Genomic DNA, 19,425 nt, shown 5'->3' with positions numbered 1-19,425 from the left:
CAGTTTACACAGTGATTTCATCAAATAATTTCGATTCACAACACAACCCAAGAACGCCACTGCCACTGCCACCGCCAACACCACCACTACCGCCGTCAACCACAAAGACGACGCCGGCAGCATAATCATACCCTTACACAAGAAATATACTCTATTTTTTGACAAGGAAAATTACTCATCTGGCTTGTACATTAATCGACTACAGTAGTGGTAAACTTTGAAGAAAATAGACCTAAAAGTCTTAAGACACAAACATAGACATGAATGCCCTTAGGGTCTGAACGTTTTAGGTTATTGCATCCTTGCTAGCTAGCAAAGGCCAGGGTTAAAGCCATTGACGCTCATTCCACCATCAACACAGATGACTTGCCCAGTGATGTAAGAAGCAGCGGGAAGGCAGAGATATGCCACAATTGACGACACCTCCTCCGGTTCTCCGACCCGGCTCAGAGGCGTCCGGGAGACGACCTTCTCAACGAAGCTCTTATCGGCAAGCAACTGAAAATCAGGTTCACAAACAAGTTAAAATAGACTTGGTTAATGCAGTCATGAACGACTCTTAAAGAGTTTTTATTCAAGATGAAAGGAAATTGCATGGGAATAACGGGTACCACTAAATCATGGATCCAACATTTACCAAAAAAGAGAAAATTAGTACAACAATGGTCTTCAATCCCCCTGGTTCTATTAGAAAAAGCAAAAAAGTGGCTCGAATGGCAAGATTTGTATGTCACTTGGGAAAAGAATCCGATTTTGAGAATCAAGATAAACATCAATATCAGTCCAATTGTTGGCTAATTATACCTCTACTTGATCCTAAATTCCAATTCCTTATGTTGCTACAGACATAACTGCCGTACCATGCATAAGTTATTGGAATCTACTAAACAAACAGGCAACAATTAAACTACGAAGTACACTTGTCTAAAAAAAAAAAATTAAACTACGAAGTAATTTAATATACACAAGAAAGACTGCCATATGACTTTAAGTTCACAATATGTTGTGTAAGTCGTCATATATTGGGGCATAGTGCGCTTCTATGATTCAGGGGTATGTATTCAACGTGGAACACCAAAAACTTACAGCGAGACCTTGAATATTCACTCGTCCTATCGTAAGACCAATTTGCCAAGGTAATTGCCGAAAATAAGCATACTAATGCAAATGATTGGAGCTATAGTGTTCTTTCAAAGAGCTGGATATCCCTGTATAAGAAGAGAGCTCATATATGAAAATGAATGCATTGAATCACAAAAACAAGCCAAAGCCTTTCGCTGAGACTATTTCGACAATTCATTTTGACTGTGTGCTTGTCAAACACTCTAAACTCCAACAGAAGACTACACTTTTAAGTAACACTTCATATAGGATAAAAAACAGAACTTTTTCACAAATTGCTGGTGTCCGATACTCCAACACCATGTCGTGTCCAGCAATTGAGGCGAGCCGAAACAATATAGACTTATTCAAATTTCTAGGCTTCTAGCTCCAAGTAAGCGATGTTCATCTATGAGATATCCCCGAGGGTAAAGGTCTGAAGGAAGAAAGCACGCCCACGCTCACCCTCACAAAAATAACAAAAAACAATCAACTCGATTGGGGGTGGGGGTGGTTAAGCATTACATTTTTCCCCGATAACTACTAAGGGGCTGTTTGGTAAAGGGTACTTAGGAAAGGGAAAGAGAATGAAACCGCTCCTTTCCCTTAGTCGATGTTTGTTTGACACTTTTGTTAGTCACCCTAAAATCTCAGATTTACAACATAAACAACAAATTCTGTCAAACTACACCACAATTGGCTTCCTTGAAAAATCCGAACCGAAAAGTGGTCTTGTGTGCCGGAGATGTCGCTGCCAATACAACAGCGGTCACGAGTTCTGGTGATAGTGGTTTGTTTTGGCTGAGAAGGTCAGTTTCGGTGGTTTTGGGGTGTTTTAGGGTAGGGCATGGAGGTTTTGGTTTGGTGTGGGAGGGATCCTGGGTGGTTGTTGGGTATGGGTAATTTTTATCAATTCCCTTTCAAGTACCAAACAAGTTATTAAATCTAAGGGTATACATTTCCTTTCCTTTTCATATCCTTTCTCAATTTCTTTCCTTTTCCCTATTTGTAACCAAACGCCCCTGAAGTACTAACTACCCTTTAGGAGTAAAAATCTGATAGTAGAACAAGGAACAACATACACCGTATGCTCAACTTCAATGTTAAAATTTCCTGTTCTGATCTATATATCTGAACAAAATATGCAAAAGATACAAGAGGTACAACAAGATAATATAATGATATAATGCAACGACCCGAAAATATCAAGTATTAAATACAAAAAAGATCAGAAATCTCACATGGTCCACAAGCGAAGTTTTGATATACCAAGGGGAAACAGAGTTGGCCCTTATATTATCTTTCGCCCATTCACATGCTAGATTTTTCGTGAGCTGATTAATCGCAGCTGAAAATTTAACAAGCAAAAGTGTAATTACTAATAAATATTTCGCTGAAAGGTACATGTGAAAGGAAATGGGTAACTAATAATTCACCTTTACTAGCTCCATAAACAGATCCGGTACCCAAATGGGTAACCCCGGCAACAGATGATATGAAAACTATGCTACCTACTCCAGAGTTCTTCAAAAGAGGGTGTGCAAGCTGGCAAAGGTGATAAGCAGATTCCAAATTGGTGGCCATTACTTTTGCATACTCTTCTGCACTAAACTCTGTAGTTGGTTTCCGAATGTTTGTACCGGCATTGTTTACCTGGATGCCGAATTATTAAATAAATGTATTAATACCTTAAATTTACAAATAACTATGATGAGCACGTAAAAATTCTAAAGCAGTTTTTTGGGTCAGTGAGATGCACATGTACTCAAAATATGTAAAACCTATAATCACATAGATGACATGGCAATCAAATTGCTAATGGAGACAAAGACTTGTTATTCTTTGGCTTCAGGATATGATTGAATAGCACAGTGACTCATTAAATAGTCATGCTTCTATGTCATGAAGCAGTGAGTTGATGCAATTTTCGTCGCAATTAGACACACTATCCTTTGCCACTGAATATGATAAAACAAAGCAAAATGTCTCACTAAACTGTTCGCGGTTTTTATGTTAAGTAGCTGTAAACAGTCATACTGACACAATCAGTCCGTGCTTTGAAGCACCAAACCACAAGGCTTCATACATTACTGAAACACTCCGTCCGTGTTTTGAAGCACAAATGCGCAGGCTTCATACATTTAGCCATTGCAGCACTAAGGTAATACGTATTGTTTTCAATGTTGAAACCAGCAATCCTAGATGTTTGAAACCGAACAAGTGAAAAAATTGAAACTTGAATTTATCATTGGAATGAAACATATTTCCAATCCAAAATTTGATTTTTTTGCTTAAACGGGGTTTAAATCCAAACTATTTATGAACATGGGGGGCACCTGTGATGCTTGGACTCGGGTACGAGGATCCAACACGGGTATGGATCAGAGTGTCGGATCCTTGAATCTTAAATTCAAGGACACAGGTACTCTTTTTAGAAGGATCCAACGTGTGAAATTGGACTCAGCTAATATTTGTTCCCCCCGAATAATATTGTTAATAATGTTATTGATTGTAATTCTACGAGAAAAAACCTCAGTTCCCCATAAATCTACCCACTCCTCCCCATGATTTTTTTTTGAGGAAAACAAAAACAAACGTTTTCTCTTTGCTCTCCTTCATTACTCTATCCATGGCTTCTATGCATTTTCCCATCTTCGTTATCGTTGAAGGGTCGTTTTGCAACTGTTGTATCCAACCAATATCCCGTGTCCGTATCAGTGAATGTTGCTTTATGAATGTGATTGATTATGACATTATTTAGGGCACAAGTTTGTGACGGATACCGTTTTCTCTCACAAAATACCCATTGAAAGGTGAGTGGGAAGCACATGGGGGGTGCCCCACCTTGTCCCCTCCTCCCCTTTTATGAGAGGTCACAAGCTTGTGACGGGATTAGCCCGTCACAAACAAGACTAGCTGATTCCCTAAGGCCTAACCCACCCATTAAAACGACACAAGCATCAAAACCCTCACAGCCCTCACTCTCCTACCTATCCCATTTATTATTCACAGTCGTCACTCCTCAGTCCTCTCTATCTCCAACCGTTTTCATTCAAAACTCCATTTTCCTTCAGGTTTATTTCCTTTACTTTATCCATTTTGTATATTTTTTTAATTAGTCTAGTTCTGATTTCTCCTTGCAGTTGTTAATTGTAAGATCCAATTGCAGTTTTGTATTTTTTTATTTCAACTTATGCACATAATTTTAATCTTGGTTGCCTAAAAAATGGGATTATTTGTTGTTTAAGTGAGGTAATTATAGTTTAAATTTGATTGATTTCTGTTAATTGACTCGTTTATGATTTATAGTTCATTTATGAATATAATGTAGGATCTGGGGCGTTTTCTGTAAAGTGACTCGTTTCTTTATTGACGTTTCCGTTTTGGGACTTGGTTGTTTACGGTCTTGGATGAACGCTATTGTGATTATGAATGCTACCTTAATGCTTTAATTGTCTTATCCATTGCTTCATCTATATCTATTGTCCATTTATGTGAATGATACCAAGAGACCTATAGCTACTTGCTTTAATGTTTTCCATAAAAAAATCATGTTTAAAAAATGCTACAGAATTATCATTTAACTATATTGTATGTGCTATTGTTAATTTTGTTTCATATAAAGAAAATGGGGAGGTTTAGCTGGACGGATGACAATTCAAAGAAAATGCTTAAAATTTTGATTGATGAGAAAAATAAAGGAACTAGCAAGTATAATTGGATTAGCATCGCGAAGGTTTTTAGTGCACAAGTTGGGACTGAAATTAACGAAAAGCAAGCAAGAAACCATTTTTCTGATTCGAAAGAAAAGTTAAAGTCATGGGAAGAATTGCAAAATTTAACCTAAGGATAGCATACGATCCTAGGACAAAAAAGTAGATGTCCAAGAGGAGTCTTTGGAGAGATATAAGGCATATCTAGAGGTAAAATTATTTACTAATTAATTTACATTGAAATTCTTTTAATTTGTCCAAATGTGAATATAAGAATTTTTTTTATACAGCGGAACGTTAAGTATGGTAAGAAAATAATTAGGAATGGGTTGCCAAATATTGATCTCTTAATCCAATTATTTGATGGTAAAACTGCTCATGGTGTGGGTGGTTGCTTTTCTCCGGCAATGGGAAAAGGGCCATCATACTTGGCTGATAATTTGAACGCCCTTAATATTGATGAAAGTTCTGGAGATAATGAAGATGAAGAAAACAGTGATCAGCCAGAAGTGAGCTTGTCCGGTAACGAGAGTAGATCTCCACCTAGGTCAGTTGTTCGAAAAGTTTCTAATAAGATGTCTCATAAACGAAAAAGTGGGGAATCCTGTTACTCAATTGAAAACAAGCGTAGGCAAGCAAGTTTTGATAGTGTCATACAGCTATTGTCGGGCATTGGTTCATCAAATGCACCTTCAAAATCTCAATTGGTTAGTGCGGAATTGACAAGGTTGGAAGTAGCAGAGAGAAATGGTGACGAGTACTTCGTCAAAGCCATTAGGTATTTGAGTGATGAGAAACATGCTGAAAATTTCCTATCTCTACAAAATGATAATCAGAAATTGATTTATTTGCAAGGGATTGACACATTTTATCCTCTGTAGTAGTTTGGTTTGGGTGTAATTTTTTTTAACTTTCATGTTGGATGTAAGAACTTCTACGCTTGGAGTACTTTGTTTAATTTGATTATGATGTTGGATTTTAAAGCTTGATGTTGACACTACTTTGTTCAAGTTATATTATTTTCTCGTGAGAGTTCAGTTTTCTTTGCTGTACGGTGTTTAGCTTTGTTTTGTTTAAGGTGTGTATCCTTGGTGATTGTAGGATTTGTTACTTATATTTCATTTTGGTATAGAATGCATGATATAATAAGGCGTGCGGCTATGATTGTTGGATTGGAGGAATTGAGGAGATCGTTTAACGACAATGAGTTATTGCCCGAAACTACAATTAGGCGACCTAGAAGGGAAAGGGGAGAAAGTGGTGCGGAGTACATACATAGATTGTTGAATGAAAACTCTACTTCGTGTAAAGAGCAGTTACGACTTGATAGAGTTATGTATAACCAACTTGTCAATTTGATGATCGAAAGAAATTTGTTAGTAGATGGTAAATATGTTAAAGTTGACGAGCAAGTAGGAATTTGTTTATACATATTGGCCAAAGGAGCTTCTTATCGTGATGTTGCGGATAGATTCAAGCATTCAATATCTACCATATGCAAGTATTTTAGAAAAGTGTTGGATGCGTTGGTCGTATTATCTTATGACATTATTAGGCCTCATCGGGATTTATCAGAGGTGCCTCCCGAGGTTGAAACCAACTCACTCTATTGGCCTTATTTTAAGGCTATGTTACTCGGATACTTCACTTACTTGCCGTATTCCGTATCCGATACGTATTTTGTCGGATACGATACGACACATAGATACTTCATTTTATACCAAAATATTGAAAATTTCGCACAAAATAGCCGTATCAGATACTCCGATATGTATTTTGTCGGATACGAGTAGACGAGTCCGAGTAACATAGTTTTAAGGTATATTATCCGCCATTTCTTTTAATTGTTAGTTTACATTTTATTTTCCGCCTTTTATGTCATGGCTGTGTAAAATAAATACAGGTTCTGTAAAATACCACCAGCAATCAATAATTGAAAACACTTTATATGACAGTAGTAATCAGCATATTTTAGTATGTAATTTGGAGGTCTTTCTTTGCATTAGGGTCTGTAGAGGATTTGTATTTTCACTGCTGCAAGGGATGTGTAGTTGATTGTATCTGCGCCAGTTCCCATTTTAGGCCTACCTTCCCATGTATTCCAGCATGAATTTAGGATGTATTTGCTTAGCTCTTGGTTTCAAATGTTCTTGATTAACTTTTACTCTTATTTCAGAATGTTATTGGCGCTTTAGATGGAACTCATATACAAGCACTTGTGAAAGACGAAAATGGGGCGCCGTTTCGAAATCGCCATGGTAGCAAAAGTTGGAATGTGTTAGCCTCTTGTTCTTTTGATAGAATCTTCACATTTATCCATGTTGGGTGGGAGGGAAGTGCCCATGACGTTACGGTATGGCGGGATGCTTTAACTAATTCCAAATATGCTTTCCCGCATCCACCTAAAGGAAAATATTATCTAGTGGACTCCGGATACCTGAATACAATAGGATATTTGTCTCCTATTAGCGATAAAAAAGCAAATCTTAGATGCCATATGCCCGAATTTAAACATAGACCCCCCGAAGGTATGTTAGAGCATTTTAATTACCGACATTCGTGTCATTGAGAATGAAAGTTGAAATGGCATTTGGTCAATTGAAAAAATAGTGGAAGGTGTCAAAAGTTATGCCTCAAATGTCACCTAACTACCTAAGTATCAAATGTCCATTATTGTTTCTACTTTTACACTTCATAATTTTATACGGATGCACACTCTTGGGATACCTGTTGTACAACATGAGAACATCCTAGGGACAACAAATTCAGGCATGTTTGATAAGAAGCGGAAAAAAGCTATGTACAAGGTGCGAAATAACATAGTCAAGAACATTTGGCGAGGCAATGGATTTGACGGGGTGAGCTCAAATGAAGATGAAGAAGAAAGTGACGAGGAAGATGATAATATGGAACTAGATGATTAGAAAGAAAAAAAAAATAATGTGATTTACTTTTTATTTTTATTATGTATTAGGTAATGTGTACGAACATATTAATTTATAAAATAAAGTATTTTATAATCTTCACTTGTGTTTTTAGTTATATTTCTTTATTTCTTTATTATTATTATTAGTAGTAGTAGTAGTATTAAGTGAAATTAAATTAAGTTAATTTAAGTAAGATTATTTTAATTCAGAAAAGTTCAAGTTATTATAAGTTAAGTCCAGCAAAATTAAGTTCAGAAAAGTTCAGCAAAATTAAGTTCAGCAAAATTAAGTTCAGAAAAGTTCAGCAAAATTAAGTTCAGAAAAGTTCAGCAAAAATAAGTTAAGTTCAGCAAAATTAAGTTAAGTTCAGAAAAATTAAGTTAAGTTCAGCAACTTTAAGTCCAAAAGAACAGGGCCTTACTTGTCTTACCCAAGTTACAGAATAGGCATGCAATCACCCATTCCCCCGGCTGATTTCATCTATTTGGGTCAAATCCTTCAAAAAGGGTAAGAATATCAGACTCACTGGATTGATGGATTCCAGTTTTATATGGAAATAATACCGCTCTAATCAAATAGAGCAAGCTCTAACATAGCGGTACAACGTAGCATCGTTTGTACTGTTTGGCAAGTTTTGGAAGTTATCATGAGGCCAGGATAGTGACATTCATTCCAAATGTACTTGTTGCTATGTGCTACAAGTTACCAATGCAAGGTACAGTTCAGGTCAGAGAGAAGGTTTTCAGAAGATATCTAACAGACGGTCTCACTATTTGGTATGGCAAGAGTGCCTTTACATAAGAATTGCTAGTACATGGTGGTGCGATGAAAAATGAACAAAACCAAAAATGACGACATCAAGACGAACTGCATGGCTCGGCTTTTAAAGCATCAGCTATTCAGCTTCACTGTATCTAGAAAAGAACAGGCCTATGAAATACACAGCAAAGTAATTCACTTACATAAATTTTATAAAACTGATGTCACTAGGCATATATACTACTCTCTGGTTCAACACTACTTCAATATATGTGATGTATTAGAACTATGCAGCTTAAGTTTAATAAAGCTCACCCGCAAGGGTCACTGAGGTCGGGCACCTTACGTGTGCCTTAAGCTAATGACATGCACTACTATGCAATTTCCATATTTTTTTCTAGTACTTTTATTTTGCTTTCCCCTCTAGTACCTAGCTTTTGTTTCTTTACATGGCAAACCTTCTTTAGAATCCAAAAAGATGGTCTTGCTGCAAAAAAAATTGATTATAAATTACAAGTTTGTGTGCAAATACAATGTGCCGCATGCCTTCACCTCGCACCTCTTTCCCTTGAGTCCTTGTCAATTCGGTGCGTCTCCTTCATTTTAAAACTAAGCTATACACACAAGTTATGAAATAGGATGGCTATATATTTAATTGATAAATTGTTATTAATTCCCTTGAAAGTTGAAACTGAGAAATCTGGCCTTTCTAAAAAAGTTGAGTATCTTTCACCTGCCAAGTTTCCTACTGATACTATGCATGTCATATTCTCATCTATGTTGCTCTGACTCTTCAATATGACCTCGAGTACCCGTGTCGGACACTGGACACTTGGACATGGGTAGGACACTCGAACACTTCATTTTTGACCATTTTTTCATAAAATAGACGAATCCGACATTTGGACACGTACCCATGTCGGATACTTCTAATCGAGTCCGAGCAACATAGATTCTCATCAATACCTTTCTTCAGCCCCCCCTTATCTCAAAATCTAAAGTCTATGATAGAATACCATAATTTTGAAACAGATACTCATAGCTAAAAGTCTATAACATCACATATACAAAACAAAGGGAGTATAAGTATAATTCACATTGAAACACTAATCCACAAAACAGAAACTATCATCAACTACAGTACAATTCACAAAGTTACAATGCCGACAAAGTTGCAGTTCTTGCCTCATCCAACATGATACTTTTTCGGAAAAATCCTTTTGGCATTTCATAATGGACATTGTACTAACTAATCACCAAAAGCTAATTGGCACCTATTAATCCACAATAAATCGTAATATAATCTTATAAACAACATGTTTACTAACCTATTTTAGTGGAAAATTACTATCAGTTAATAGAACAACAGCTACCGCCAGTGTCAGGTTAATGGGTCGGATGTATGCAGAATTACCCCGTCTTATAAAAACCTAAAAGAGTTTAAGCTCATCTATTCTATCTAAATTAATTAAAACAGACCCAAAACCCAATAATCAAAAAATTTGTAGGAAAAATGAAAACTCACAAGAATATTAAGCTTTCCATCAAAAACAGAAGAAACAGCATGCAAAAGCTTCTCTCTTTGATCTCTAAATGTAACATCACAAACAGAACCAGTAACATCAAAACCCTTAATCTTCCATTCTTCTAAACACTTGTTAAGTTCAACTTCATTCCTTGAACAAAGATGTATTCTTGCTCCAAACCCACCTAGTTCTTCCACTACTGCATGCCTATATTAATTCCAACATAATTTCTTCATTCAGTTTATGAAAATTTAATTACATCTTTTTCGTTTCATTTAGAATTATATGGGTAAGATTAACTTAAATAAGGGAAAAGAGATGGTAAGAAAAATACCCAATTCCACGAGTGCCACCAGTGACAAGAGCAGTCATGCCGGAAAGAGACCATCTTTTTGAACTTGTGGAAGCCATTGATTGTTTTTCTGTAATGGAATATTTTGATTTGACAGACCAGAAGAACAGTATGATTATTATTCAGATTACGATTTTATTACCCCACAAACGCTTATTCCGATTTAGGAAACTGGGATTTAAATGCTTTCATCTAATAAAATCGCATTTCACAGCCGTAAGTGCAAGCCACCGAGTGGCCTTGTAGACCCCAATCACCCCGAGAAAAAAGATTACGCATATGAGGTAGTACCTTAGACCTTAATTTTTGAGCATATACACATTTTTTCTGAGCATATTACCATTTATAAATATAATTTTTGAGCAATATTATATTTTTTTAGTGTAATGTTTTAGTAAATGTGCTAAAAAACTTTATACTAAAACAGAACTCAATAACTATAAAATAAAACTCAGAAAATAAACAATAAGAGGTACTACCTAGACCTGACAAAAGCAACCCGACCCGATTGACCCGACCTAAAAAAGCTGACCCGAGACCCGAAGTGACCCAAACTACATCACCCGAATGTGACCCGAAAACCCGAATTGACCCGACCCGACCCGAACATGACCCGAGCTTTCTTGACCTGAACTGGCCTGGCCCGAAAATGACCCGATCCGAAACCACCAACCCCGAAAATAACCCGACAAAATATAACTCTAATTGAACTGAAAAGATTTGAAATTACAATTTCTCTATTATTCATTACCCGAAAATGACCCGACCCGAAACAACCCGACCCGCTTGATCCGGAACTAACCCGACAACAAACCCGAAACAGACCCGAAACCCGAAATGACCCGTCCTGACCCGAGTTAACCCGAAATCAATGAGAAACCCGAACTGACCCGACCCGAATTGACCCGACCCGTTGACCCGTTTTGTCAGGTCTAGTACTACCTCAGATGTATAGTCTATGAACTGCAATCAACCCACCCAAGTCACCCGACCTGAACCGAGCAAACCAAATCCGAAAGGATATAAAAATGTTGCAATTGACCCGACCCAATGATGACCCGTACTCCAATTAAGGTCGACCCGAAAACGAACCCAACTGACTAGAGAATGACCTATAACCCGAATCGGCATGATATAAGCTTTGACCATACTCGACCAATAGATGAGTCGTCCTGAAATTGACCAAAAAGCTAACCTGAACAGGTGATAACTGACTCGATCTGAAAGATAACTGATATTATCTCGAAATATAACCTCCATATAAATGAAAAGTCAAGACGATAAAGACCAAAATAAATTGACATTATGAATTAGTTTTATAAAGTAGCCTTATAACTTCGCTGAATAATGATCATACCTCATTTCAAACAGGTAAAATAATCATAAACATTGGACTGATAATGAATTGATGAAACCAAGCAAATCCAAACTCAAACCCGACTAGACCCGACAAATTACCATAATTACACGACCCAAAAAGGCACTTGTTAGGCTGTTAATGACTCGACTCGACTCGACAATGACCCGACCCAACCAAAACTAGGCCAAGACCCAACAAATCTGTCTAAATGACCCGACTTGGCAATTACTCGAACCTAACCCGCCCAAACCAAGTAAACAATTTATCCGACTAGCCAACCCATAAGCGACCCGAACCCGAACCTAGTCGTGACCCGATATGACCGAATCTAACATTACCCGACATGAACGACTCGATTGCCGTGTCTAGTAAGGATGATCTAAATCGGGAAGGTTAGCTCGCACTATAATTCACTGATCAAACTACCAAATTGTAATTAAAAAGGCGGATAGTTGCCAAATTGGTAAGAAAAAACTTTCACGCATGACAAATTGGTAAAAAGAATACAAAAAGGGTGTCAAATTGGTCAAAAAACTTTCCTTTTAACAATACTCCGTCCATGTTTTTTGTATCTTCTCTTTTCCATTTTGAGGCAACTTTACTATCTTCCCCTTTCCTTTTTTTGATCATATATTTCAATGAACTTTTGACAATATATAGTCCTTATGGCCTTTCCATATTTACTGAATGTCCCATTGTGGACATGGGCCACCCGCGCGTCTGTGATGTTTAAGGCGGCGACACTTCTCCCACGGAACCTTTGATTGTCAAAGCACGTCATGGGCCGTTACCAATTTGTGAGGCATTGAAACCGCTGAAAGGTTGAATAAGCCTGCATTTGTGGAGTCGGCACCAATTTTTAAGGGAAATTGGAACCGTTCGAATACCTCGTGTCATGTCAAGACACGAAGTAGTGACATGAACACTAAGAACTCGTTACCCTTAAAATTCTTATGTCTAGAATGACTCTCGTGGATGCTAATGAACACAGATGTTCACATAGATCTGGAGTAAGGGGGTGAGGGTACGTATTAGGAAGTCCTTTTACTGAACACCTAATCCCGCCCGCCTCGATAGCAGCCTCTACTAATGATTAGGGAAGTTATTCATATTTGATATGTTGTCGGTTACATGCAGAAGAAGTGCCCTCGTTGGAGGATTTTAGATTAATTGATTGGTGTGTAGTGGTCAAATTGGTCGGTCATGCAACGTGACTGGAAATCAGAATGATCTGAGCTTACGTGGTCGATTGATCAAGCACGTAGGCGTCGAAAGCTTAGAGCAAAGTCTAGAATGCAAAGGGAGAAGAGAAGGGCGGACACTCGCTTGAAAAATATGGAGATCGAAGGTCTCTATTTATACCAAAAAATGTGAAGAGTTTGGGAATGACACAAACTTTGGAAAAAAATTACGGAAATATTCCGTAAACAGCCAAAACATGGCTGGAGAAGAGGCGCAGCAGCTGCTGTGGTCCTTCCAAGAGGCGCAGAACCTGCTACGTCATTTCTCCAGAGGTTTTCTCCTGCGGAAGAAAGATTTCCACGTTTCTATTATGGAATTGCGGTGGATCTCTACTTCCTTATTCCGTAAAATATGATATATGGGATATATTTTACCAAAAGATATAAAATTTAATTTAGGAATAAATATCTAGAACATTCTAGAACATTCTGACTCGGCATTTTAAACGGTTTCTTAGATAATGTAGCGGTTTTTGACCCGGACTCCAAATGAACTCTAATTACTGTCAAAACGACCGTATCGGCGCGTAGATGACGATCATGGGGTAGACACAAGTGTTTGAGCTATCACCTGACGATAAACTTATGGACTGCTATAAATCGTTCCGCGCGTACCAAACATGCGGCCCAATCATCACTAGGTGGTTGGCGGAAGGTGTAGAAACGAGGTATCTACACCCATTACTTATTCAGCCCAAAGAAAAAATAGCCCACACTAATTAAATTAGCCCAACCCATATTAACCCTAACCCGAACAACTAATGGCTCCCTTAATATTAATCATACCACTTCATCAAAACCCTAACCCTCAAACTCATTCAACATTTTTCATTTCTCTCTCTTCCGCCATTTTTACTCGAGCTTTCTGAAGTGACTCATATTTGAGCATATTTATTCCCCGAATTAGCCTCGTTCCTATGCTTTTTAGTGCATAATTGGGACATTTACTATCTTTAGTTTCCCGTTTTGCATATTCTTTGAGGTTTTGTTCCCTTGGTAGGAAAGGAGTGCAAACCTTGCATTTTCATGGCAAAATGGAGCTAAATTGATCGAATTCAATGACCAAGCATCAAAGGGAAGACGATACTAGAAAGCCTATGTAGATAATAAAGTAGATTGGGTAATGATGAAAGGATCCTTGCATCCCCAACAAGATCCCCGAGGATTGTTAAGGAAAAAAGAAAAGAGAAGTGTTGACCCAGAATCCGAGCGTCTCTCTGCCCACGACGAGCGTCTCCCTGCCCAGAATCCGAGCGTCCCGATGCCAAGACGCTCGTCATGAGGCGAAACAATCCGAGCGTCTCTCCCATGATCCGCTCGGATTCCCATGCAGAACCCACCGTGCCTGCTGCCTATACGCTCGGGACGAGCATATTTCCTGGAGACTACCAAAACGGAGATGAGCATCTCCTTGGAGAGGAGCACTTCCTCAACTTTTCTTAAGCATCTTAATAGTCATTTAAGCCCTTAGTAACCCTAATCTTTGTACCTAATCTTTAGTATAAATACCCCTTTGTACTACCTAGATTATCATGTCATCTTAATCCTATCTTAATCAAGTCTTAATACTCTCTTAATCTTGTAATCAACTCTTAATTTAGCATTAATACAAATCTCATTTCTTAATCTTTTCTTAATTTCTCTATTGTTCATCATTTATTTTGGGTAATTAGAAGATTATTTGGGTTTATTTGGAGGATTGACAACCTTCCATCAATCATCAAGTACTTCTATTATTCTTTGCTTTATTATTTGGAATCATCTTTTTAGGTATAATTCTCTCTTAATCCTTTTTAATTATTGTTAATCATCTTCATTTGTTCATCATGTTTTGCCTTGCTGGTATGATTGACAACCTTGTTATCATGTTAAACTTGATAATGAGTGAGTAGTTTCCTTAACTAGGGTTAGTGGGAAATTAGGGGAAAACCAACATGGGGATTGATTCATGCATAATCTAATATATTTTCATAATTAATTTGCTTGCTTGTTGTGATTCCAACTTATGCACATGTTATGTTTGATGAAATGCGAGCCTATGAATCTTTGCAATTTTTACCCATCACTTATCTTTTGAATGAGACTTGTAAGATATAAACCAACTCGAGTCTCATTAGACCATGCATATAGTTGAATAGGCAGGATTAAGTCGACTTGTAGGTGTTGTACAATCTAATCGATTCGGCATCGGGACCCAAACCTTCTTAGGGATTGTAAGATATACACTAACTCGATCCCATCACAACAATAATTTCTTGCATCTAGTAGGAAACATGTTTGTATGATCAAAACCCATGAATTCCCTATGAACCCATGACACCGTAGTGCTTTTAATCAATTGTTACATCTCATTTTAATCACCATGCTTATTTTCATTACTTTATTTACATCGTTGTTTAGTTTTGTTGATCTCCTACCTCAACCCAAATTGTGACACCTTAGACACAACCATTTGCAATCGAAAATCCTACATCAATACTTGTCCCTTGGGATCGACCTTTACTTACCTCTTTACTAATAGTAGAGTAGTTTGTAAAGTTATAAATATTGTTTTGTCAACGTAACTTTTGACGAAAAGTACAAAACCGATTGGGCCAAAAATGGCGCCGTTGCCGGGGAGGGTGTTAACTTGATTTGATTTTCTTTGATTGTGTTTAGTTGTGTCTTTCTTTACCTTGGGAAAATCAATCTCCTCAAGGTTTGTTCTAATTGTTTTCGAGTTGTTTGATATTTTGAATGTCTAGGAGATCACAAGGTAACTTGTTACCCATTGATCTTGAAATTGAAAGAACTTTAACCAGCAATAGAAGACTTGCTAGAAATACTTTGAGAGGTATTGGTGAGATTGTGGACATTCAACCAAACAATATTGAGTTTACCAACCCTTTCACTACTACAAAAACGAACAAAGAGGACGGTCAAAAACCGTCATTAAATCATAAACTAACCGTCCTTAAATGCGCCGTCCTCGTTGCCTAAGAGAACGGTTAGCGTAAAGTCAAACCGTCCTCTTTTGCATTTAATAAGAGGACGGTTGCGGTTTTGAACCGTCTTCTTTGCGAAAATTAAGAGGACGATTCCATCATCAACCGTCTTGTTTTGTTCACATGGCGCGACTTACTTTTGCGTGATCTCAACCACGCTTTGTTAAGGAACTGTCATCTTTACATTTGTTTGGAATCGATTTCGAGCAAATTTATGAATATAATAACGAGCACAATTTTGGTACAAATCCGTGCTCTTTCACTCCTAAAAGTTTGAAATAAAAATCAGATTTCATTCATGCCATATACAATAATACGCGTATATCTCCAAATCTTGTTACATTTCCGAAAATCTAGCGAATTTTACATTTATAATCTAAACCAACCAAATAAAATGGAATAAGTTTCAACCCGCAAAGTAAAAACTATGTATAATTGATCGTTTAACTCAGCAATACCGCAATGCATAAGAAACATAATCGATCGTATCTTCATTATCAGACTTTGTGAGCCCTTAGCCAAGGTAAACATCCATTAGCTTTCTCCAAAGGACGTTCATTTGCAACAAACTCCGCTTTCTAAAAAAATGCATTTAACTTAAATTAGCAAGAATATAAAAATAACCGTGAATGCAAAAGACTTGAACAATAAAAAGATAACTTGCACTTTTTTCTCAATACCTTGATATCCTCCTCGAGAACCATGGTATTTTGTTTCCGTCTTGGCCGCATTCTTCTTGTTTTTCTCACTAATTGCCTGTAAATACGAATTTCAGCCTAATACAGCAGGTTTAGGCGAAGCAAAAAACATGTTTGACAGCATAGAACCATCTAATTATAGCCTCTAGCCATCAATTCACTACTACTACAAAAAAAGCCAAAGAAACCGGTTCAAAAGGCTATCTAATTACCCTACACTATTCACATGTTTATTTCAAATTGTTTATAGCTTTGAGGCTTTTAAGCAACTAAAATTAACCAGACTTGATAAAACATATTAGTTATTATATTTACATGTCACTTACTCTATTAATTTCACAAGTTTCATAGCACTTTCCTCAACTATCCTACAGAAATTCTTAAAGAGAACATGGTATAAATGATGAGAGCAGCTAAATCAAACATTAAGTACTAGATTTATACTACATTACTGGTGAACAAGACTACGAAATGACAAACCTTTTGCTTTACTAGTACTCCGTATTCTTTAAGTTATTCTCTCTTCCTGCAAAATGAATGCTTTATTTGGACAAATTTTTAACATCTCACTATTAAGTCACAATCACATGAAAGCAAATAAAGACTACTGTTAACTCATCATTAAACTCTTCCTTATTACCAGTATATGTAAAATAAAGTGAAATTTGAGTGATAAAAATAAGGGTTTGTGAGAGAAATGCACCTCGGAAAGTAGAGTGTAGTGATGAAGGGATGAAGACCTACTAGCAGGAGAACTGATCTGCTATAAAAAGGTGCACTTTGGAAACAAACACCCAACTCATCTAGTGTTTAAAGAAACACATTTGTTTTTTGATGGCAGGAGGCAGCCAACTTAACAACAATATGCATATGTGCTAGGTGAAGGGAAAAAAGACCACAAAAATCGACTATTGTTGTAACAACACTCACGACATATCAAATGGTTCCATTTGTACAACCTACAAAGTTTACTACAACAATAAAAACATAATGATACCTCAAGGGCTCCCACAAATAGCAAGTGAATGAGGAGTCAGACACAAAATTATAAAGCCTTACCTTAGCTGGTGATGCTACAATAACTCTCTGTGCCTTTCCATCTCCTTCTTTATCATTTGAGCTAACAAATCATCGATTTACTATATTCAGACACAAGTAAATAAATAAAGACGTCAACTTTTCAATGAAAATAGAACTTTAACACTTGATACACAACATCTAAGCATATGATCTAAGGCGTGGAGGCAACTCAATTGGGGTACTATACTACTATGTAGTATGTATGATATTCCACGAGTCAAAGCATTTAATGCAAGCTCCTACATCAATAACTTAATCGAAGCTAAAAGCTATTTATCTACACTACATTGAAAGCATATTTACTTCAAGTGACTAAAATGAACATACTTGATGGATTATACCAGTTACATACCTAACCATAGTGAAGGAAGCGAACTAACTCAAATCATTCACAATCGATAGTATTGAACTTCGGCTAAAAACCACAAGATGTTCTGCAGTAAACTATAATATTATCACTATTTCATATTCATATAAGCATAATTATTATAGATAATTATAGATAAACTGAATTGAATCTAAAACCCCTAAATTACTCGACCCTAATTAGCAAATCTAATTAATTTAAGTCTAACGGTTCAAAAGAACAACAATTATAATGTATTTTGTTGGAAATCATATTTTGACTATCACATATTTTGGTTTACAGTTTTAGTCATAAAAACTTAAAGATCTTATGCATGCAAAACTAGAATAAGAGTAAGGAAAAATCGTTTCATACCATATGAATATTTTCGGCCATTTTGGGCACAAATGAAGTCTTCTACCTCACTTGTTCTTGAGCTATCCATATATTAGGACGATCCTCCAAAGACCTCAAGTATAGAAGCCACTCCTCTTGATTGCACCCAAGATTATCCCATATCCCTACTAAATAATATTAGCTAGATATTAGTTTAGTAGTTTACCTTAAAATTGATTACTAATACTCATATATTACACTAATAATATTAGTAATTTGATTTGAACAATTTGATTGAATCTTCTCATATTTTAGATGAAGATTAAAGAGAGAAGAGAGAATAATGCATAAACTTTTGCATGTGATGTGTAAGAATGAAATAAGAGAACTAATTCTCTCAAAAGGGAGGAGGGAACACGGTTTGGAGAGTCACAAATGCCAATGATGGCATCTTACTTTATCCTTTTTCTCTTCACAAGGTAATAGGTTGTGTAAGAGATGTAAGAGTAGGTGTGTAAGCTACATGGTGTAGGCATGAATATAATATTACATAAAATAATTCACCCATAATCCACCATAACTCCCTCTATTTCGGTCCATGTATGTAAAATGGACTACCATTTTATTTTGTCAATTTGTCATTTGTCACACAATATGTCACATGTAGTATGTTACATGTTATTAATTAATTTGATGCATATTTATCACATAAATATCATTTCATGAATTAATTAAATTACATACAACAAATTGACTAGTGATACTTGATCACATAAATAAAATGGGTCATATAATTATAATTCGCAATATTTTGTAATTATAATTAACCATTCATTCTTATCTCTATTGTTTCTCAAACAATAAACAATTTTAGTAACACGACATTTCAATTACTAAAATAAATCTTATTTAATCCCATTATTATAAGATATCAATATTCTCTCTCTCAAATTGAATTGTTCAATTTTAAGGAATTGATCAACTTGTATCGTCATACAATTA

At 36.5% G+C, this 19,425-nt stretch overlaps 1 protein-coding gene across 1 annotated transcript; it reads right to left on the bottom strand.

The window, feature by feature from the left end:
- Positions 1–15: 15 nt before the first annotated feature.
- Positions 16–10,657, bottom strand: LOC141605019 (tropinone reductase homolog At5g06060-like). Its single transcript, XM_074423653.1, has 5 exons — positions 10,361–10,657; positions 10,026–10,233; positions 2,538–2,754; positions 2,343–2,449; positions 16–498 (listed from the first exon to the last, which is right to left on the bottom strand). The coding sequence occupies exons 1-5, from the start codon at positions 10,435–10,437 to the stop codon at positions 310–312; spliced, it is 798 nt and encodes a 265-aa protein (XP_074279754.1). The 5' UTR covers positions 10,438–10,657; the 3' UTR covers positions 16–309.
- Between the last annotated feature and the right edge of the window lie 8,768 nt (positions 10,658–19,425).

Source organism: Silene latifolia, chromosome 1 (genome assembly GCF_048544455.1).
Source record: "Silene latifolia isolate original U9 population chromosome 1, ASM4854445v1, whole genome shotgun sequence".
In the NCBI taxonomy this organism is placed as follows: Eukaryota; Viridiplantae; Streptophyta; class Magnoliopsida; order Caryophyllales; family Caryophyllaceae; genus Silene; species Silene latifolia.
Note: the sequence above shows the minus strand (reverse complement) of the source record. Positions and strands in the feature narration are given on the sequence as shown.

Bases quoted from the DNA above. Each gene is read 5' to 3' on its own strand.
- LOC141605019 (XM_074423653.1), bottom strand. From the start codon at position 10,437: ATGGCTTCCACAAGTTCAAAAAGATGGTCTCTTTCCGGCATGACTGCT. The intron at 10,234-10,360 runs GTATTTTTCTTA...GAATTAATATAG, and splicing joins GGTGGCACTCGTGGAATTGG to GCATGCAGTAGTGGAAGAAC. The intron at 2,755-10,025 runs GTGAGTTTTCAT...TTCGGCATCCAG, and splicing joins ATGGAAAGCTTAATATTCTT to GTAAACAATGCCGGTACAAA.